At 35.4% G+C, this 24,375-nt stretch overlaps 1 protein-coding gene across 13 annotated transcripts in view; it reads right to left on the bottom strand.

Moving 5' to 3' along the window:
* The window catches only part of PAM (peptidylglycine alpha-amidating monooxygenase), a 282,350-nt gene that overhangs the window by 110,938 nt on the left and 147,037 nt on the right, over positions 1–24,375 (bottom strand). For 12 of the 13 annotated variants that reach the window (XR_003119985.1, XM_025389313.1, XM_025389316.1 and 9 more), the window contains 4 exons: positions 21,941–21,998; positions 14,129–14,216; positions 3,623–3,708; positions 1,814–1,897 (listed from right to left, as the gene is read on the bottom strand). Coding sequence is in view for 12 of the 13 variants with exons in the window: in XM_025389313.1 (XP_025245098.1) it covers positions 1,814–1,897; positions 3,623–3,708; positions 14,129–14,216; positions 21,941–21,998 (316 nt within the window). In the remaining variant the exon portion in view is untranslated. The remainder of the gene's footprint in view (positions 1–1,813; positions 1,898–3,622; positions 3,709–14,128; positions 14,217–21,940; positions 21,999–24,375) is intronic. The other variant, XM_025389322.1, reaches the window with a different exon arrangement.

The raw sequence follows: 24,375 nt of genomic DNA, 5'->3' as shown, positions 1-24,375 counted from the left end.
TCATATATCTTTTCTTTTAGAAAAACTGTTCTTAAGAGAAAATAAAAAATTACTATTGAAAAGTTAAAGTTTCTCATCTGTCTCTTACAGCAAAGAATAATTAGATGTTTACATATTAAAATATCAGTACTTTTACTATTCCTAGATTAAACATAAATTATAAAACAAAATTAACTCCTTATAAGAAATTAAATTAAATATTTTAAAAAACAAGCATATATCATGTGTTTTCTCTGGAGTACCAGTGCAGTATCTGTTAGGGATCCTTACAAAACTGAGGGGAATTAGATTGAAAAGTTAAGTCCAGGGTTTTATAGAGGGTAGAGATTAAGGTTTGAGAGAACATGTGCCGGTATGATGAGCTACTTTAGTTGTGGTGATCTGGGAAGGCCTGCTAGCCTTTTTTGAGGAAATTAAAGCCTTGTCAATACTTTGGAAGTCAGCAGTCTTAGTCACCTGTTCTACTGAAATCAGCATGGTCAATTTTTAGAGCAGATAATCTCTGTCTTTGTTCCCCAAACACAAACCTTATTTATTTGTTTGTTTTCAGCAAAACCTTCTCTCAGTATTACAGAGTTAACAGTTTATGTTCTATTCCAAAAAATGAAAAGTTATTTGTGTATAATTCAAAGCAAATTTTTAATCTAAAAATAGGTTTTATTTCTAACTTAGGTTCATAGGCCGGCCCATTAATATATATATATAAATTTATATGTACATATTTATTAATATATTAATAAATGTATTATTTTATAATATATTTGATTGTAGAATGTTTTCAATGACATAAAATCATTCTTTCAACACCCTTTTCCACAGGGAGACTGCATTTACTGTCCTCGTTCTGAATGCGGACAATCTATGGCCCTTTCTACCCCATGGGGCTTTCTTAGCAAAGGTCCTAAAAGGTATTTCATAGGCAGAGATGGTCATCTACTTCCAAATTTAGTTGCTGGAGAGATATCTAATGTGTTTGGAAAGGAAACGTATCAGGTTAGTTAGAAACATAATGTTAAATTAGAGAATTCAGGAGAATATATATAAGTCAGCAAGACATAGTAGAAAAGCAATAAAGACAAGGAGAAATCTACTTAATATTTACAGTCCCATGTGAACCCGAATGCAGTTGGAGTTTGACTAAATGCAGCAGCAGGATTAACAAGCATTGACCTTGGTTGCCTTGGGAACAAGGCCCCTTCCTCATACCAACGATCTATAATAAGGAAAGGGGCATTTAAATAAAGTGCATAGAGATCACAGGTAGAGTAACATGTGTCTAGGGGAGTATTCGGCATTACCTAAAGGGTGGCTGGGGTCTGTGCCTTACAGTAGTGGACAGTGGGTGAGTTCATGAAGTGCCAGGTATGGATAGATAAGGAATCGACATGAGCCTGAGTGTTTGAGAACCTCTTTGGTATTGCAGAACCTATAGGCTTTCAGTGGCTTGCTCAGAGCAACATAAATATAAACAACCAGTACCTTCCTATGCTTTCCAACAGTGTTGCTTGGAATGATCAGCACTCTTAATAAGAGCAAGAGCAGGCTGATAAAACAATACACTAGAAGGCAAGAGAGTTCTATAAAGTCAGCATAAAAGAAAACACAGTAGCATGCACAGGTGCCTAACAGAAATGACTTCTAAAATAAAATTCATTCCTTCAACAGTTCCAAATTAAAGGAAACAAGAGCTGTTATTCCCCAGTGGGCAGAGGGTGTGGGCAATTCTTTTTAAGATGTAGATAATAGTTTGTGCATGTATTTTAAACAATATAGTACTGGAAGTTTTGCTTAGTTCCAACATTTCAAAACTTACCTCTAAAAGCACTAATAGCCCCATAGTGTACCTGTAGTACAAAGTATTTACTTCCAGTCTCTCCTCCAACTCTGAATCCAACACCTAAAGATTTACAAAAAAGTTAATATATTAGAAATGAGCATCTAAAATGGAGTTAATCTCAAATTGCTGATCTATGAAATCCAGAGGGAAATAAAATAACATATAACATATAAAATTATATTATATGAAAACTGAAATAAACCAGACATTGACTGAGAATTTCTAATATAATCTGTCATTATAATCTCCTCAAAACTATGATGAAATTCTATTCATAGTTCCCACTTCAGAACCAGAGTAATCACACTTTAAGAGGACAGTTCACTCATTTTGAAAGAAATACAACAAACAAAACAAAATCCTGTCTCTATTGATTATTTAAAAGACATACATAAACCCATTCTCCCATTTTGCTTTGTATATATTCATATTTATTTTATGATTGAATATAGGAAATAGACTTCTTAGGAGCATTTAAGTGGCATTACTTGTCTTCCACTGTGAAAAGAGGTATCTACAAAAATGGCTTTGAGGAAACTAGTTGCCAAGTAGATTACTAAAGTCCATTATGTCAGTGAATTTTTGGAATTTGAATATTGTTAATAGTCTTACTTTTTTTTTTTTTTTTTTTTTTTTTTTTTTGAGACGGAGTCTCGCTCTGTCACCCAGGCTGGAGTGCAGTGGTCGGATCTCGGCTCACTGAAAGCTCCGCCTCCCGGGTTTATGCCATTCTCCTGCCTCAGCCTCCCGAGTAGCTGGGACTACAGGTGCCCGCCAGCACGCGCAGCTAGTTTTTTTGTATTTTTTAGTAGAGACGGGGTTTCACCATGTTAGCCAGGATGGTCTCGATCTCCTGACCTTGTGATCCGCCCGTCTCGGCCTCCCAAAGTGCTGGGATTACAGGCTTAAGCCACCGTGCCCCACCAATAGTCTTACTGTTAATAAAGCTTGCTAGTGAGCTTTAAAAAATTCACAGAGAAAATATTTACCGGCAGAAGTATACTTTTTTTTTTTTTTACAAATCTCTTTTTTACAGATCTCCTCTAGTAATGTATCCAAATCTGTCAACAAATCTATGACAGACCTCCCTGTTAGTTTCAAACTTGTCTGGTTGCAGCTGCCTCATATGGAGAGAATTCTGAGGCTCATTTGAAGTGCAAGAAATCAGACATCATTTAATGATGCTGGCAATGAGTAAGGGAGGAAAGAGAGATGCACGTGTATCACAAGATCATCCATGAACCAGGACAGACCTATTCTGTAACAGAACCACACACACCCTTTAATATTAAGAAATATTCAGGTAATAAAACAGAGTCTGGTAATACATTCACACGTTGGAAGCTATGTACAATTCAGAGGTGCAGTCAGAAAGCCAGCTGAGGTCTGGCACCATGTTAAATACCTAGGTTCCAAGACTGTAAAAAAATCTCTGCTGAAACAGCAATTTATTTAATTCCTAGCTCTCTTGGCTCATGAAATGTGTCTGCTGTCAAGAACCAATGTGCCTTAGGTCAAAGGTGGCTTGAGGTATCTATCCTTGGTTATTTTCTAATTTTATCTAAACTGTTGTGTGGGCAAACTACTTACCAAAGAGAGGCAGAGAAAGAGTAACTACCTAAATGAAACATTTTCAATACAAAGCAGGTAATGCAAGCACTTTTACTGTGAAGCAGCAATATAGAACATTGTCATCACTGGTTAGAAAGGACTATAATAAAAAGGACTTTGGAAACAGAAATTAGGCAGCTGAACATATGACCACCCAAGAGGCCTCTTACATACCTTTGGGGAGCCGGGTAGGGGGAGCATTTCTTGCCCAGGCATACAGAATATTGGCTTTATCTGTACAGGTTCCTTCATCACAAAACCTGAAGAAAATAAAAAGTAGTATAAATGAAGATTTAAATAGTAAAATGCATAAATTGCTCCCCATGGTGGGAGGTGATAGGGGAACGTATTTGAAACCAAAGTACATCGATATATCATCATTGTATGATATTAGCTTTAAGATCCTAATAAAGATTTATTAATTTTTAATAAATTAATAAATAAAGGGGCAAACAATTATTCCTGTGTGAAAAAAAAAGCCATAAAAGGGGAGACTTTTTTTGCCTGATGTGAAACAATCCTGTGAGGGAGATATATAATTTTTACCTTGATATGTTCATACATGGAATGTACTTTATGTAATCAGGTAGAAAAACAAGCATTACATAGACGGTCTGTATAAACCAAAGTTAATGCCGCAGAAACATGGACTAAAAAAAAAAGTCATACACATTTCCCCTTTGGCGATCACTGTTGTCAACAAATCTGCCCAAAGCAACAAACAGTGCCTACCATCAGTAGGGTGAACAATACAAGTGTGTCTCTCTTAAAGAGTTATTTTTTTATTTTCTTTTTTTATTTTTTGAGACAGACTTTCCCTCTTGTTGCCCAGGCTGGAGTGCAATGGCGCGATCTTGGCTCACTGCAACCTCCACCTCCTGGGTTCAAGTGATTCTCCTGCCTCAGCCTCCTGAGTAGCTGGGATTACAGCTGCCCACCACCACGCCAAGCTAATTTTTTGTATTTTTAGTAGAGATGGGTGGGGTTTCACCATGTTGGCCAGGCTAGTCTTGAACTCCCGATCTCAGATGATCCACCCACCTCGGCCTCTCAAAGTACTGGGATTACAGGTGTGAGCTACTGCACCCAGCCTCTCTTAAGGATTCTTGATCTTATATATGCATGATCAAGTTTATGAATACTAGAATGCATTAATAAGTTGTATTGTGCAAGTTACTTAACTTTTTTTAAAGTTACTTAATCTCACCACGCTTTAGTTTTCTCTCATGGAAAACAGGGATAATTAAACTTACATCACAGAGTTATTCTGTAAATCAAATGAGACTTTATAAACTTCAAAGTACTATTCTAGGGCAATGCATTATTTAACAAAACATTCACTTTATCTGAAGATTCATTGTTGAGAGAGAGTGTCGCAGGGTGAAAAGAGCACCCAGGCAGAAAGACAGATCTGGAGTTCAATTCTAGAACCACCCCTTAGCAGCTCTGTATCTTGAGTGTGTTTATAAGCCCTCAAAGGCCCAGTTCCTATATGGAAACCTCTGTGACAGGGCTGCTGTGGTGATGTGTATAAGGCACTCAGTGTGGTAGCTCGGATGTTTGGTAGATCCATGTTAATAGATGGTAGTATGTTTGACTCCAAGCCACACATTTTTTTCCCATTATAATATATCTCTTAGCTTTTTCTATTATTAAATTGGATTTAATCCAAACATTGTTAGGCTACATTTTTGTGTTGCTTTTATTTATTTGTGTTTTGAAAACTGGGACCAAAAAAGGTGAGTCAGGCGTGTAGGCAGATCTGAAAAGCTTGAAGACTCTAAAGGACAAGGACAAATACAGCTTCTTGGGATGGAGGTTGGCTCACCAAAAAAAAAAAAAAAAAAAAATGTACACTGCCCCTGACCTGGATGGGAAACAAAGGCAGACTGTGATAGATTCCTAAATAAGTTAGAAACTGAAGCCAGAAACACAGAAAGCACCCATGGTGCACATATGAAAACCACTAGTAAGACATTCATTCAGACTCAGAGGCAGGGACTCTTACTGTGTTTTCTGCTTCTAACCAGAAATGACGTTGGAGGATAGGCAATGAGTGCAGACAACTGTGTTGCCTGTCTGAAAAGGGGTGAGGAACTCAGAACCAGGAGGTCTTGATAAGGTTATGCTTAGCAAAATGATCTTGCTTCTATAAACCAGGCTGTAGAAAGAGATTGTGTAATGTGTAATATAAAAGACATCAACCAGTGGTTTCTTACTGTTCACTGTCAAACACAATACACTTATGATGACAGATCATTATCATGTAAGAATTGTACCTTGGAAGAAATGTCTGTGACATCCTTATGCCAAGTGTGTTAAAAGGCTCAGGATGTTGGATGATGCCCAAAAGCAAAATTTTCCTTCCTGGCCTCAGCTATAATAAAGAAATGATATTGTCAAATGTGATGAACTTTGTATCTCACTGCTGTGAGCTACTAAAATTTAAAGATTTGGGTGGCAATTTTCATAGCTTTCAACAAAGATCTTAAACATTACAAATGCCTAACACCCATGTGATGGCAGTCTTAGGTTAAACAAGATAATTGTTTCCTCTGATATGGAAGTTGATTTTCAATGGATGACTAGAAAGAACCAGACTGAAATATAACAGAGAAAACTGGTTTAGTAACTTTTTCTAAGTTACACATTTGATGATGTCATTTGTTGGCTCAAAATCGTTCAAGTGCTTCCCAAAATGAAATCAAAATAAGATCCAAATCTTGTAGCATAACACGTAAGACCTGTCATGATCTAGACACTATCTCCAGACAACACCCCCTTTTTAGTCCTGCCAAGTTGCTTCTGGTTTCCAGTCTTCCTTATTCCCATTGCTCTCTTTGCCTGAAATATCCCATCCCAGCTCTCTGCCTGAAAAACTTGTATTCACTTTCTCCTTCAAGATTCAGTTCAAGCCTTCCTCCTCAGGAAAGTGTTCTCCGACCCCCACCCACCTTTCATTCCTTAACTACAGCACTCCTCATCCTAAGTGTCAGCTTACTTCTCTCTCTCCACCCAGATTGTGAGGATGTCGAGTACAAGTATGTAGGATAATATCTTCATGCTGAAGTCCTGTCATGAAACAAATGTCTGGTGAAACTTACCTCTAGGTGAGTTTTCAACTTTCCATGTACAGACACTTAAAGAGCTGAATTAGCTTAAATTGTATTGCACTCTCAACTTCATGTTATAATATTTTATTTAAAAAATTAGATTAAAAATTTAAAATATAAACACCAATAAATTTGAATTATTGTTTGCCTAGTGTTTTTTTTTTTTTTTTTTAATAAATCAGCTTATATAACAACACTGCCAGCAGGCTGTAATTTAAAGCTAAATAAGCTCAGAGAGTTTAAGTAACTTCCAAAGGTCAAACAGCTAAACCATGACTCAAAGCTCTGGCTGCCACAGTCCCTTCTATCTCAATTCTTGACACTGATTATGGGCAGAGAATATTATGTGGCGATAAGCTTTGATTACTACCGTCATCCTTGAACTAAGTTGAAATTTGCGCATGCAATTCTAAAATCAAATTTGAGATGAAATAAATTGTTCGTGATATATGCACAAAGAGACAATGATTTAATATTTTATTCTCTTATCAGGTCTGGTAAATAAGAGCTTCAAGGCAAACATTGGTTTAATTTTTAAAACCCTGTTTTACAATAAAAATATATTAAACTCAAGACTGAGTAAAGAATGACTCACTGGAGGACACCGGGGCATTGAAACTAATCCTGAAACTCAGTGGGAGGACTAAGAGGAAAAACAAGAGGGTGAGAGAACTGAATTCTATAACTGATAACATATCATAGTGGTAAACATTTCCATTTCCCATTTTAAATGAAAATGGCATATTTTCTCCATGTAAAATGACCAAAAAGAGAAAGATGGTATAGTATATTTTGGCTTCCCAAAAAAGGACCTATGGAAGTAGAGGGGATTTGCACTATTCTTACTAGTGAAGAGGGCCTTAAGGCTGGGAAGCAATGTAACTCTTGATCAATGGCTGTTGTAATTTCAGGCCTCATCAACCAGGTTTCTTTTTCTTATCATTCTAGCAGCTTCTCCTAAAGGCTCCTCCAGACTAAGTCGATTAAATTGTGAAAAGGTTCACATAGCTCCCTTGTGGTTTCTTAGCATTCATAGTAAAAATGATGAGAATTAACATTTGAAAATAAAACTAGTCTGGATTCTTGGACCTTTCATATAGAACCCTTTTCACATCTAATCCACGGGGAAGCCCTTCAGATGATATGAATATTTTCTGACTGTGCCAGGCACTGAAAAGTGGTAGCTTGTCATTTTGAATTATCCAAAGACAGCATGACTGACTGTTAAAGTACTCTCTGGTTGTATCTGTTAAAGGCTATTTAAAAGCCAAGGTTACTCAGGGAAGATCAGAACTTATAACTCGTTTCTTCTTTTGAGTAAAATAATAATAATAATAACAGTCATGCCCTCAAGTTAAATCTGTATAGCCTTAAATTCCAATTTTAATGCATTACATATCTAACAGAACCACAACCAGGAAAATTGATCTAAAGTTAGAAAGTTTTTTAAAGAAACACAACACAAAATCAATTGCATGAGGGGATGGTCCTTACCTTTCAAAATGCATTCAGTATGAGTCAGATATTCAAGTACTATTAACTGCTCTATAAACCCATAGAATATTTTCCCAAATTCAGACAATCCTACATGAATTCCAATGCAATGGATAGACATTAACATAGTAATTAGAAGGATACATAAGGAAAAAGCAAATTAGAATAGTGATTAAGAAATACCAGCCTGATAAATAGCATCACAGAAACTACCCACTGTTCCTTTGCTCCAATAAGGTTAGACAGGCAGTAAGTCCACAAAAGTAGAGTGTGTGTCTGTTTTGTTCATACCAAATTCTCCATGCCCAACAAAGTGCTTGGCACATAGTGAATGATTAATACATACTTTATTAATAAATGAATTAAAATAATAGCCATCCCTTCTACATGTCAGACACTACACGAAACACATTACTTATATTACCTCATCTACCCTTCATGATGGCCCAATCAAGCTGCCAATGATTAGTGGCCCAATGTTACAGATGAGGAAACAGACCAATACAGCTGACATCATTTAACCAATGTTTATTACCACTACCAAGTAGCAGAGCTGAGATTTGAAACCAAGATGTTCTGATTTCACAGTTCTGGATCTGTGCTAAATACAATGCTGCATTATAATATTGCTACTCTATTTAACATAAAGTACTAGTCTTGTGAGGAAAAAATGCATTTGTTTCTGTTGAAACAGTCAAAAGGGTTCCAACTCTAACATTCTATTTTATTAAAGTTGACACTAGTCTAGTAAGAATTGGGCAATTGCTAAGGAACTCCTGTTAACACCTTTAATCCAAGTACCTTAATATTATTAGCTAAGGAACATAATCATTGGTGACTAGAAGTTAGAACCAGAGACCAACTGTGTTTTAAAAATTGATCCATTATACTATCCCAATATGCAATATGATAGGAATCTATTACAATATTAAAGTGGAAAAAGAGAATGGATGCTATTAATTTTAGCCTATCAGTAATTTATGTCTAAACACTGCTACTGCACTCAATGCCACATTTTACAGTGCTTAAAACAAGAGACAGTGTAGATTTGGGAGATTCTGTTATTTTTATTTATACTGACAAGGATGTTACACATATTTAACTTTAGAAGTTTCCTATATGGCAGAAAAAAACAAAGAGGGGATTGCAGAAGACACAGTGAATCCTGCTGTATATAGTGTATGGATGACAGGGGCCAGGATATGGAATGGGAGCATAAAGACAGCATATGCAAATGCTGTTCTCAACCAAAGAATCATTATCACTGGGAGGGAGGCAACAAAGCTGTGGGCTTATTTGGAAAATAACATCACCTTTAAAAAATAGACATTTAAACGAGTACCCAAGCAGGGTGTCTCTCATATAGGCTTCTATATACATATATATATACACACACACGTGTTTTATCTCCTTTTTTTTTCTCCTCATCAGCAGCTGTAACCCTGTGGAGATAGTGGCATTTAAAAAGGCACAGCAGGTGGTTAATAAATAGAAACAGTTGAAAGGGATTTAAACTAAAGGTTCATAAGATGGTAAAGCACTACTGCTTTAGCTTGAGAATGATTCCCAGTTAGAACAGCTGGAAATAGCCTCATTTAACCAGCTGGGATTTTTTTTCATCAAAAAACATCAAACAACCTGTAGAAGCCATCTTTGGTTTGTTAAGATTAGTTGGTCCTAAGTGTCATTAGAAATAGCTTTAAAATCAAATATTAATAAGAAGAACTAAAAATAATTTTAGCTATGCATAGAAGATCACACCAAAGTATAAGACTAGATACGTAAGAAGCCCACTAGTTTTAATCATCCTATATTTTAAACACAAAATCTTAGGGTTTGCACTCCTAAATTGTTTTAAACCCTATATCCTGTGCTCAGCAGAATAAAAATGCACTAGCCTACAATCTCATATTTAAAAAAGAGCACTCCAGAATTACCCCAAATGCCAACACAATTTGCATAAACAAAATATGATTTTCAAAGACTGAAACTGTAAGTAGCTTATCACTTATTTAAAAAATTGTTAAGAGTAAAAACAGAATGAAGTAATTCATAGAATAGATGAACACAATATTTAAATTTCCAAGATATCCTCAAAATTTACTATTTAAGTAAATTTTTATATTTAAATTACCCAGTTTTCAGCACCTTCATTTCATTACTAACAACTTCAAAAGAGCATCTGCTCACTTAGAGCTTAGTTTAGGCTCATATTCAGCTAATAAATCTGGGGAACTTATAATTGTCATGCTTTGAATTAAGTCTATAGAGCACAAATAAAGTGCAACAAATCACGCTATTGATATGCTTGCTCTAATCTTGATGCTATTATTTTCTTTTGGTCCCTAGATGGGGTTAATTGTTTTCCTCCTCCAAATGCCTGGGAAGAAGGCATTGGGGTTACATTCGACAGGTATTATCGCCTTCTTTACATGGGTCAGCAGAGCTGCTTCTTTTCCATCAGCTGGTCCTTATTTGCATCCTCTAGAGGTATGTTAATTTGGAATTGAGCACTAGGCCCACTCTAACTATAAAGGGACCACCCTACAGAATATTAAAAGGTTCAAATCTATGTACGCAATTTAAATGCACATGCATATAATTAACTAGACACATTGCCAGTATGAGTTGCTAATTTGGAATGAGTCACAAAAGGCTACAATGTGTGCAGATGAAAAAAACTTTAAAATTAAAATGACTACATAATGAAAACTGCTTCATGCTGTGTCTACTATTTTCATGTAAACTTAATATAACTGTAAATATATTTTAATGAACAGCAGAAAGAGGCAATTACAAAGAGCAAAGGAGGGCAGCACAACAGTGAAACATCATCAGAATAGCTCTTTGCCTTCATATTAAAAATGCTGCCTGAAGACAGAGGGTGAATTATAACTTCATAATTTCAGGGGAAACATGTTTTCTATATTAAAGACACCTATTTGCCAACCTGCTCACAATGAAAATGGAACACTAAAGTGAAAACAGGAGGAAATCCTAGCTAACAAACAGAAAAGAGGAAATCCGAGTTTGACATTTTGATGTTAAAATAGTTTTTTCTTCTTTCCTTGAAACAGCTTTGTATTTCCTTATAAGTTTCCCTAGAGTGTGAATGACTTCTGGTTATTTTTAAGCAACAAAAACTGTTATAGGTATCATACCCAAAATATATGTGAAAGTTTAGGAGTCTTCATTTAAGTGCTGTCTATATCTTACAATAATTGAATAGATTTGCAACTATAAAATGAGTGTGATCAATTCCATGACTCAAAAATTTTAGAAAAATAATGCAAGACTTTTGACACTAATAGGTATTTGTTGTGAGTACTATAATTCAGATGACAGGATAAGATGTTAAACATCTGGAAAATATCCACTATCTTCAGCGCTGAGCCTGTGAGGCACTGGGGGTGGGGAGTGGAAGATGTTTCTGTGAAGCAACTGAAAGTTCTGGCTGTGAAATATCCTGTGAGCTCTAATTCTTTAAAGTATAGATTTTTGCCAAATGTTGGAAGATAAATAATGTATACTATCTTTAAATAAGAATATAAGTCCTATAGCTGGGCGTTTTGGCTCATGCCTATAATCCCATCACTTTGGGAGGCCAAGGTGGGTGGATCACTTGAGGTCAGGGGCTCAAGACCAGCCTGGCCAACATGGCAAAACCCCATCTCTACTAAATACAAACATTAGCTGGGCATGGTGGCACGTGCCTGTAGTCTCAACTACTGAGGAGGCTGAGGCAGGAGAATTGCTTGAACCCAGGAGGTGGAGGTTGCAGTTAGCTGAGAACGCACCACTGCACTAGAACCCGGGTGACTGAGTGAGACTCTGTCTCAAAAAAAAAAAAAAAAAAGAATATAAAATATATATTTTATATATATTATATATAAATATACATACAAATATATTTTTATATATGTAAAAGAATATATATTAAAAAGGCCTGATTGTGGAAGTCAGAGTCATTAGAACAGTTTTACTTAATGTATGTCTTCTAGTTCACCCATTGAAAAGATCCTACTTTTGTTAGACTTAAACACTTTGGGCTTGGTTAAAAGACGCTGAATAACAGCACCAATTGTGCTTGTTTTATGATTATAAATTCAATTATAACAAACTTACAAATTAAGTGGGACTATGGGATACAAGGCAAATATTTTAAAATCCATTTAAAATGATATGGGTATAGTATTATTAAGAATTGTAATTACTCAATGATGCAACTGACTGGCAAAACACGGTGAGCTGCTTGCTTGAGGTGAGTCAAGCAGTGCACACACTTCCAACTGCTAGAAATACTGCCTTTCCAATCAGACTCATCATTTGCATGCAATTTATATTCATAGAATTATGGAATTTTAGAGCATAGAGAGGCTTTATAAATGGCCTAGTATAAGTCTTTTGCTGAAATGAAGACAAGAACTCCATTCCAGATGGGCTGAATAATTCACCCAGGGAATCCAGCAAGTTAGTTCACTGCTCTTTCATTCTACTATGTTGACTTTCAAGTAATAATTTTAGCAAAATAATATATGTAACAATTACTCTACTCAAAATTTCTGTTTTCACTTTCATTTATATTTTTCTTTGAAACTTCTCATTCCCCAATGTGGAAGATTTTTGGTCAATATATCTTATAGATTTAATTTCAAAATAGTTTATTTAAGAATATTAATAAATATTTTAAAGGGGCCAAAATGAGTGTTTGTTGTATTCCCTTAACATGAGAACAATGAGCTATGCTTGGCTCATTTTAGATAATTTTTCCTAACAATTAGAATTGGAATAGCATTTAAGTGTCGTTTTATTTTCTCACTCATTCCCTTAAACCAAGGTGCAGCAAAAGCAGACTTTAAATCCTTCTAGCTATTTTCAATGAGTCTAATTCAAAGGTAAATATTGGTAGTTTCAGAATAAATAGTTTTAAAGCATAAAAACCAAAGGATGTGATTTACTGAATAAGATTCAGGAAAAACTGTCACAGAATAATCTTTTAATCCCAGAATTTTATTTACAAAAATTTACTGAAGAGCATAAACAGGAATGTTGATATTGAAGGGTATTAACTGTGATTTGCTGACTCCGTTTTCACATAAACCCAGTCACGTAAAGTTGGGTTCCTATGTGATATGTTCCTTTCATCAAATAACTTAAGCCTATTAACAAATGCTTTGATGGTACTTGGTCCATGGAGATTTCCACTAATTGCCCTCTGCTTTTAACAGTTCCAAATTCACATTATATTGTTATAAAAATGACAAGAGAGCAGTTGCTGCTTGACTCGCATCAGGCTAATGAATATTAGGATGCACACAGAAAAGTCCATCAGTCTACATGATTATGTAGGGACAGGACCTCAAAACAGATTCCTCAGCGCAAAGCAAAGCACACCAGTCATTCCGGACTATTAAACGTGTAACAGTGATTCTGGGTCTACTTGAAAAATAAGAAGCTTAAAACCTGTGGCTATTTTCAGAGTTTGGTGATCTTCAAGAATGCCAAAGAACATTAATTAAAAATTAATGTCAGAGTATCAATAATCTAAATTTTCAGACTTTCTTTACAAGCCTTATGCACCTGGACATACTACTGTATAACAATATACATATATTTAATGTATTATATTAATATAATATACATATATTTAATCTAAGATGTTTTATTTTAGATTCAAGGGGAACATGTTACATGGTATATTGTGTAATGCTGGAGTTTGGGCATATTGAACCTATCACTCAAATAGTTAACGTAGTATCCAATTGGTAGTTTTTCAGCTCTTGCTCCCTTCTCTCCCAGCCCCTTTTGGGGTCCTAGTTTCTACTGTTTCCATCTTTATGTCCATGAGACATATATTTATTAAGTCAGTGACAAAGGCTGATAGATATGCTCCATAGCAGACCAAATAACTGTGATAAACCATGATAACCACGTGATGCTAATGAACAAAGTTCTTTCTCTTAAAATATTCTGCCTATTTATTAACCAGTTGTGAAATACTTGCACAGATACACTTTGCACCTGTAAAACACATTTTCTACACGCTTCTATACTGTAAACCCATTATCCTTACCAGTAACTTCCAGTGGATGAAGGCATATTGCATCCAAAAAGTAACATATGATGGACAGTATCCATGCTGGCTCGAGGCTTGAAGTCAACTGTTATGAGAAAATAATACAGGTATGTGAATATAAGTTACACTTCTGTGCACCAAAGTCACAAAATATGTATTTGAGCAGTTCAAATACCTGTATAACAAAGATGTTTTGATGCTCTTGTGATCAAATGCCGTTTGTATAAATTATCTTATTAAAGATAAGCATGACTTGATAATATGATTAGAAGAATAAAAAGGAAAAATAATAGGCTGAATATCACACCCACATACACACACACACACACACACACATATTTTTTAAATGGAAGACCTCTTTTAAAGTAGTGAGGGCATTATATGGGTATTAAATGAAATCTGCAGCCTATGTATTCACAATATATTTCCTTTCAGACTTCAGTAGAGTGCTGAGTATCATAAAACACTGCACAACGTTGTAGTGAAACAGAAACCACAGTGAGTGGTCAAAATATGAACACAAAAATTCATAACAGAAATTTATGACCATCTTAGAATAACAACAGTACTATAGTCACTGGGATATATATGAAGAAGCAATTTACCAGGAAAGAAAAAGAAAAGTAGAAAAAGTATCTTTACAAAAATACAAAAGACATAAAATTACTGTCCTGAATAAGCATGGTATGCTTGTTAAAAGATATCAGAAGTTATACAATGACATTTCTCGTTTTCTCCCAATAATAGTTGTTGAAAGACATTAAAATAAATGCATAATTGAAAGAGAAAAAATTAAAAATAAATTATACTGTTTTCTATGAACTCCCTTTCCTAGCGTGGGTTTGGCTCATCCCTTTTCGTCCTCATCAAAATGCTGTCCAGTATGCATTAGCAGTTCATGAGTCACCTTTGCACATAAAATACTAAATAGCTCCAAACTGATCTTAAATCTCAGGTGTGTGCAAAAATGCATCTTTCAGCTATTTTGGTCTGTTTGATAAAATTAAGAAAACATAACTTATTGCTAGAACGTGTATGTGAGACATTAGTACTTATAAAACAAAACAATAGCAAAAAAGTTCTACATCAAACTATAGCACCATGACTGGCAAAGTGTGTCTGACAGAAAACATAGCACACATGTGCCAAACCTACTGTGTGCCATCTTGGCTTACCAGTTTCTGAGGAGACAAATAAACCTTTCTTTTACTGCAATGAAAATAAGAACTTGAAGCCTAAAAATTAAATATTGAAGTTTTCATACCATCATTTAAAATACTAATGAAGAGAGAATGGCTGGAAAATGGACTTGCTATAACTTGAGGCTTGGTTTTCTATTACCAAAGAATATAGTAAGCCTAAGAGATGAAAGAAGATGCTTTGGAAGGAAAGAATCACTTGGAAGTTACAACCGTTCACGATTCATAGAAAGTCCCTATTGTCACGAAGCTGAAGTTTGTTAGCAAGAGAAACAGAAGAAAGAAGAAGGATTCTATATCTATAGACCACCGTCAAGTTGAGTGCAGGATTTCCTTCCTCCCTTCCAGAATCCTACCAGGGATCTTTCCTGGGGCAGAAAGAAAATGGAAAAAGTTCTGAGGTAGGAGTACTGGTCTTTTATTCACCTTGATTTTATTTTGGTATATGATACAATTTTTAATCTTATATTCATTTTTATTAAACTGCTTATATTACTTTATGAACATCTATAACTGTTTTCTAATTGTATCCTCCTCCTCCTACCTTTTTAAAAAAATATTCCCTCTGCCAATCCTTGAGAGGTTATCTGACCCCTCTGCTTTTTCAGAACCTGTGTAGATGACTACATGATTTCCTCCCCTCGGAAGATCTTATTACGGGTGGATAAATTTCCTATGACTGAATCATTCTTGGAATTTTGGTAATAAGCCAACATGGCCAAGTGCAGTTCATTCCAAGAATTAAATGGTTGGATGCAAAACAATGTTTCAAGCACCCGCTAAAAATTCAGGTGGAAGTATCCAGCAGAGAGTCAGAATTCTGTGACTCTTGTTCAAGAAAGAGGTCAGAGAATTACATATTTGGGAAGCATTAAAAAATTGAACCCTGAAGCTGTGAGGATGGATGAAAGTACCAGAAAGGGGAGTAGGAATCACACAGAAGGCTCAAGACAGTTTGGAGAAAGCCCAGGGCTGTCAGGGTCTGTTTAGGAGACACCAACAGTATCTTTTTTATAATAATGCAATGTGTATGCTGCTGTGAAACAAGGCAAAGACATTTCTGAAAAAATAAGGAGCTATTAGTAATTTTTTAAAATGAAATATTAATAAGCAAAAGATTCAGGTAAGGGCAGGGAAGAGAGCTGTTGATAAAGGAATAGATCATAAAAACAACAACATATAATCTCTAGCTTTCCATGAGGAAAGAAAGAAAATAGTTTGCCTGGGCCCTTGCTTATATAAGAGACTCTTCTAATTGTCCTTTGTAAAGTAAAGGGGGCAAATCTTAATTAATCAAAGTATAACTTCTCTAACCATTTTCTGATTTTTTTCTCCTTCTGACATACATTTTTTCTGACATACATTTTAAGTACCACTTATTTATTTGCTCTACTTTGAACTCTAACTAGGTATGTGTTTAATTTTTGCTTCTAAAATGAGAAACAACTCTGTCTTTAAGTAGTAGAAAAAGAAAATTCTTGTTTCCTTTCACAAAAACATATTCTCACTGACTCACATATTCCTCCAGAAACTCCAGATCTAATCTAAATGCTAAGTATATTAGAAGTACACAGCAAAAACAAGCAACTAACCATCTTTTATCATATCCTAAAGAAAAAGTATAATATCTAAATATTTATATAATTATAGCTCAAAGTACAATTCATTGCAAGTTGAAACGAAAACTACCTCCAGCAAAAGGAATGTCAAATCAAAATGTAAATCTAAAATAAACAGTAGATGCCTTAAAATAAAGCAGCGCTTGGACAATTTCACTGAAGGGCTGCTGCCAGTGGTGGCGAGTGGCAGGCTGGGAAAAGATTAGTCTGACAGGTTCATTTCAGGGGTTTGCTACATGCCTGCTGATTATGCCTGGCTTTGCAAAATAAGACCCTACCCCTAGTGAATTCTAGGTCTGCTGGGCACGAGACACACATAAGACTATGCAGGAGATGTCAACAGAACACAAAATAGAATATGGAAAAATACTGTAGAATAACATCTTAAAAAGAAATGTCTCTTTTCTTTTTCACCCATCATACACCAAAGAAATAAAGGATCCAAGGGGAAGAGAGCTAGAGGATAATAACGGAAACAACTGCATTTCAGTGTGCGATTCTGACAGGCAGAATAAACAAAGACAGCCTTGGGATGGTGAGAAACAGTGCAAAACACAGCCTCAAGAGAATGCAAAGGAATATTATATCCGATAAGATTAAAAGTGCCACTGACTCTTCTAACTCAATATTAAGAAGACAGTTGCTTAAGTGGAAATGGTACTTCAGTCTCAATGGGAGCTAACAGTTCAGATTGCCTGATGTATGAGATCAGGGAACATTTTATAGGTGAGTAAGTCCTGGGAATGAAGTATCTTTGAAGGACTAAGACTCCAAAAAAGTGACTCACACACAGTAATTAAAGGAAATCTGATGACACTGAAAGCACACAGGTTGGAGGATTTCTCAAAGGATAATGTCATCTGAAATGAAAGACCTGAAACTATGTGTGTGGATGACATGTTGAAAAGAGAGATGTCTAGGTCTAAATTCCGGAGTTCTAAGCAAAATTTCTCCTCACTGCATGGGGTTGTTTGGGATTTATGGGCTCTTTTAAGTAACATCAGACTATAATCACGGCCACGAAATTCTCTAAGAACGTGACCTAGGGGAGAATGTCATTTAGTTCTCCATTTTTCCCTTCCAAGTGGATATCCATGTCTGCATGTCAAATTTTGATTCTTCTGCCAGACTTAGGACATGGAAAGATTCTGAAGAACACACATAACCAAGTAGAGAAACCAGCAATTTTGGAGATATTCTTGTATATATAACCAGCTCCAAATTACCATTGGAAATGGCAGGAACAATTCTTTTTAGCTAAAGTATTCAGTAGAGGAATACTAAGACCACAGATAATTAACCTACTGAAAAAAAAAAAGAACTGACTTGCAAGTTTGGATCTGAAGAACTTTGGCAATCTAGAATTGTTGCCTATATATATATTAGGGATAACCATTGTTAACTTTCTTTTTTCCTCCCAATGTAATCATGTTATACACTGTAAATAGCTTAGTTTGCATACCATGGGTATTTTTACATGTTATTAAACAATTTTCTTAAGCAGCCATTTTTAGCCTGGGCTTTAAATTATAACCTGTGAACTTGGTAAAAATACAAGTGCCTAGAGTCAATCTAGACCAGTCCCTCCTCGCCTCCCCCATCAACATCTCAGTCAAATCTCCAGCACTTATTCCCAGGTAAGTATATCATTTAAAGGTTTCACAAGTGAATCACCAGTAATTCTGACTATAGTTCCCATTTATAGTGATGAAATATACTCTATTATGTGAGCATAGTCTGAGTTTATCAACTCATCTTAGTTAAATGGGATTGTACTGCTCCTTTAAATGTACAGGACAAACAGTAAAAGCAGGTTTCTTTTAAAATAAATTCATAAAGAATTTCTAAAGATAAAAATTAGTTGATATTTTAGAATTATTTTATTCAAGGAGACCACTGGAACTCTGTATTATATCATGTAATTTTAGCTGTAGCACCCAAAATCATTTTAGTGCTGAGATCTGAGGCAGGCATAGGAATTCTCTAGCAATTGTGTTCCTATCAATGATAAAGAGCCAGTATTCTAAGACTATGTTTTCAAGCCATATTTAATATTGAGAGAATTGGGAAGGTCTGAGGTTCAAGAAAATATAATAAAAAAGATATGTCATGATTTAAAAAAAACATAAGCCCTAAAATCTTACTATCAGCATTGAGTTTAGGATACAATCAACCTTAATGTTCATAATCTTGCAGTTTAGCCAAAAAGGTACAAACAAATGTAAAGCTCACAGCACCATAGTCTATTTTCCAGCATGTTAAAAACCCACCACAATGGCATATTACATTATCTCCCGCAAGCTTTCCCCATAACCATGAAGCAATTCTGTACTAAAATAAAGACTTTTCCTCGAACATTTTTAATCAGAAAGCTTAATAGTGAAATTGTCATTAACTACTGCTAGTATGGACAATGATGTACCATTGGTAAAGAATGCTTATGGTGGTTTATGAGGACGTTTCCTTTGGCAAAATTGGCCAGAGTGTATCCAGTAGCGAGTGAAGGTAAAGGAATGAAAGAATAATTGTATTTGATGTGAGGAAGGAAGAACGGTGCTGCTCTTGCTATATTTCAGCTCCACCTATGCAATTGATAACTTTGCTCATTTCTTCCTTTGTATCACTATCCCCACACCCAAATCTGAAGTACGACTAGGTTAATACATAGCTAGTAAAAAGCTTGGGCAGATTCCTTAACCTCTCTGACTTTGTTTCCTTTTCTGAAAACTGGCTTAGATATGTTTAGCTTTCAGTATCTCAGTGTCTGGCAGGCCCTTAGTAAACAACGGCAGATAGTGATGATGGTCATGGTCTAGCCATTACATAAATGAGAATTCCATACAAACTAGTATCTTAGCACCTGATTAAATCACAGATAGAGATGTTTCTGTCTCTGTTTCTCAAGCTATGAAATGAGACTATCTATACAGGATTGTCCTAAGAATTAATGAGATAATACATGCAGAATTTCCTTTACTTACTCTTTTATATAAATGATTATTTGCTAATTGTCCCTAGTTTTCCATTTTCCAGTTCTAATTTGTCTAGACTTAAACCTCTGTGGTTGCTGAATTATGTAAACAACAGTAACCACAAACCACCTGGGCATAGTTCATTAAAGGGCTCACACAGAAGATGAAACAACCCATTGTGAATAGGGAACAAAAAGTTTCAGTATTCATGCAATCCTCCAAGTAATAAAGAAAGGAAGAAATACTGAAAATAGTTATTAATCTTAGAAGACCTTTTAAGGACCTTAGAACTTGGAACAGTTTAATCTCAGAAGAAAAGCGCCTAAGAAAGTATGAAAACATTTAGCACTCTGGTTCTAATATAGACCTTTATGTGTTTCCTGTGAATATTTTACTTGACTGAATATACTCACTTGTATTTTTTCATTTTAAATTATGTGAACATAAACACATTTATAGTAGGAGAGCAATAACACACAGGATATATATTTATAGTCCTTACAGTCACCGGTTCAAAAATCATATACTACCACCAATCTCCAGAAACAAACCTATCAATGTGAGACATATAATACTGCTGTAACACAAGACTACCATATTTACACAGGGGTGTAGGGTGGCCTTCTCTTCATAGCTGGTGTGAAAACAGGACTCAAAACAGCCCCTTCAGGGTTGGACGAAGAAAATATAAATTAGGAAATAAAAATTCATGTAAAATTCCTTTTGTGAGTGAATACTATTTTCTACTAGATTGCCAAGTATGTGAATATGAAATTAAGGAAAGCTTTATGGCTAGGATTTTAATTATGAATTTATGTCCTAAATAATATTTAGTGTTACTCAAAGCACTACAATTAGAAACTTAAATTATTTTTGTCTTTAAAGATAGTTCAGGATATGGGAGCACTTGGCTTCCTAACTTTTTCTTGGTAATGTCCAAATATTATACAAAACAACCTCATCAGTGTTCAACTTTGTATGGTCTTTCATTCTTAGGAATTAACTATGCAGCAAATTTTGTTGAGAGTGTTACTAAAGGTTGTATTTTCTGTTGTGATTGCCACCAACGTATGTGAATTAAAAAAATGCACATTGCTGTGGCTTTGCAGGTCTATAATGTCCATTCCTGTGGGAAACACCTCATAAAAATTCATCCTCAGACTGCCCCAAGGCTACTGTACACATTTCACAATTCACATAATGGCCATTTCAGACAGCCCACTTGAAGATTAGTCTCAAGGGACCAAAGTACTACTACCATCAGTTTCTCTCCAAAATCAACATCTCAAATGTTTTAAAATGAAGCAGAGAAAAGCCAAATACATGAATAATTTGCCAATCACAGCCCTTCCCTAAACAGTTAAATGTCTGTCATAAGGGATGTTTAAATGGAAACAACCTAGATGGAAACAGATGGTGCTTTGTCACTTTTCCTCTCTGATTTAAAGGTTCAGTTGGGGAAGAATCTGTCGTTTAAGCGTTCTCTTATTCTATAATACAAACAACAAGATAAATGTTCTTTCTTCCATTTCTTTTCTTTCCTGGCTCTCCTTTCCCTTCTCATCCCTTCCTCCCTCCCTCCCTCTTTCCTTCCCTTCCTATCCATCTACCTGTCTGACAGGTAAAATCTTACGTTCACCAATGTTGATTCTAAGTGCAGTCGATTTATAGCATGAACCAGCAGGTAAATAAGCTGTCTGTTGAGTGGAGCGGAATTAAGCATCCTGCCACAGACAGAAAGCCAATACTATACAAATGGGACCACACAGGATTGGCGGCCATCGACATCTGCATGCAACTCCTTAACTACTATTACTCACGAATCTCTCCAGATACAGTTTGTAATCTTTCCTCTCAGAGGCTCTCTCTAGTTTGTTTCTGCATTAGGCATGATAAATGCATTTTAGAAACTGACAGTAAAAGATTAATATGCTCATAACCCTCAAAGAGAACCTTTCACTGATTTCAAATCACTGCCCTTCATTCAACTGCTACTCCCCCAATCCAATTAATACTTACTCACGAAGGCTTCCTCATCCACTGGTAATCGCATCGACATGCAGAAGTATGTATCAGACTATTAAAAAAAAAAAGATTAAAAAAATCCAAATTAAACTCTTGCTAGTAAGGAAGAAACAATAACTATTAAAAAGTGGCTTCTATGACTGTAAAAAGTACTCAATGAGGGTAGGTTTCCTGCTGAGGGCTGAGTGGCAGGTTAGTGGAAGGGCTAAGTCCAGAACTTAGATACCCTAAAAGTTTGTCTAAGACTCTTTCCTAAACAACTTTAGATTCTATTTATAAAACCAATCATCATGAGTGGTATTTCTAATACTGTCTAAGTTAAAAGGCAAAATTTTAGAGGCTTTTATAAAAAGAGTAGAACAATTTAATGCACTTGCATTTAAAATGGTAGAAGTTAGTTTTGACCATCTTTGCCATTTGCAAAATTAAATATTTAATTTCCTGAATCATTTTGCAAATGCCTCAAATATTAGAGAAGTACAATGAATAAAAGTTGATCTTAAAATTGATTATTTTTGGTTGCTCTCCCTTACTTTAATTTTATTTTATGTAATACATTGAAGAAACCAACATTAACTCAAGCTATTGTTTCTTTTCTAGTCATTGGTCTCATCTAAATGGTCAGTTTTTCACTATCAAATATGTTAATATCAAGAATTTTTAGTGATAAAAATTACAGTTTAAGGAGCATGAGATTCAATGTATTCCACTTCCTTAATGGAAATCCATACACAATTAACTGTGTGCTATGGTTAATAATATGCCCAATACAAATATAGGTTGCACTCATTTAATAAGTCATGCTTCCTGGATTATTACTGCACAGAGCAGGAATAATCAGATTTCACTAACATGGATAGAAATCATTTGGTATTTCTAAACCACTATCACCAAAAAATTGTGAATTTTGTACCTATGTTTCTACTTCTGTGTTAAAATACAAGGAGGTTCAAGTACACATCAAACAAATATCTGAAAACTTGAAAAATTACTGAAATGTGATTTATTCTTAGTTACTACTTTTATATATGCCATTTTCTTCTCATTTCAGCATTGTTTCATTTCTTAGACGTCTTTATAATTTAGATTCAACTTTATCTTGCCAATAAGGAAACGTGATTTTGTCTACCCTCTCCTCGCAATACATACACACACGCACACACACACACACACACAAGAAGAGACATGAAGAAACACATTAGCATAGTTTCTAACAGCTCACAGCTGCACCCCTCATGTGACCCCATCACCCTTTAAGGTGCCCACCCAAGAAAGTTCAATGCTTCCAGAAGATTTTACTATTTGTTCTAGCCAAAACCTGGTAACAAGCATAAACCTCTGAACCCTCTCTTAGAGCAGTTACTTCAGAAAGCTTGCAACTATAAATCCTTTCTCTGTTCCTTTGAGATGTAAATCTTCTACCACCCAAAAACATCTTCTTACATTCAGGGAGATAACTGCACAGCTCTCAAGTCCAGTAGGCACCTTGTTCTAATTGACACCACTGCCTCCTGTCATAAAGACATAATGAGTTTGCTTCTTCTCCCAAATAACAAACCCAGATGGCCCAGCCACATGGACCAGCTCCCTTTCACATCCTTCAGTGCCTTTCCCTCAGCACACCCCAGCTTCTAAAAGGTCTCCTCCCTTTTGTTTTGGCAAAGTTAGGTTCACTTCACACTGGACCCACTTCCCTACTGCAATAGTTACTACTGAATAAAATATATTCTTACCACTTTAAGTGGTGTTGGCTTATTTATCTTGGACACCAACAAGTGCAGGAGCTGGGATCTGAACATAGGCACTCTATGCATTATACTAATATATTCAAGATCATTCCAAGCAATGTGACAAATAATGACTTAAAAGCAAATACAAAAGTAAATTTAAAGCACCTAAGCATATATTTACAATGAAAAAGGATCAAAAGGTTATGATGAAATGAAAAGGAAACAGAACTTCTTTTTAATTTGGACTAACAGGTTTTGATTTTACTCTATCTTTGATTTTATTGTAAGTCATTTCATCGCTCATGGAATAGGGAAGTTACAGGCATACATAGATATATCAAATTTAGCAAGTTGGTTCTCAATTTAAAAAAATTAGGTACAATGATGGTTACATAAAATACAGAGAATAAAGGAACCTGTTATTTATACTTATAATTCATCAGATCCATACTATAATTATTTTTTACCATCAGCTGCCCAATTTAAAATGAGAATAATTTGAAAATGTCTTTCATCTAGCAATTTCTATTTTTTGGCTTATAACTTATCTAATACTGAGAATCCGTTCAGATTTCAACTATTTCTTTCCTAAGTTGTTAAAGCCAGTTGAAGAAAGAGACAGGTGGGGAAAAGGGACAGGAGCGGAGAGGAAAGGAGAGGAGAGGAGAGGAGAGGAGAGGAGAGGAGAGGAGAGGAGAG

This window comes from Theropithecus gelada, chromosome 6 (genome assembly GCF_003255815.1).
Source record: "Theropithecus gelada isolate Dixy chromosome 6, Tgel_1.0, whole genome shotgun sequence".
Taxonomy (NCBI): domain Eukaryota; kingdom Metazoa; phylum Chordata; class Mammalia; order Primates; family Cercopithecidae; genus Theropithecus; species Theropithecus gelada.
The sequence above is the reverse complement of the archived record's forward strand: the minus strand, read 5'-3'. Positions and strand labels throughout refer to the sequence as shown.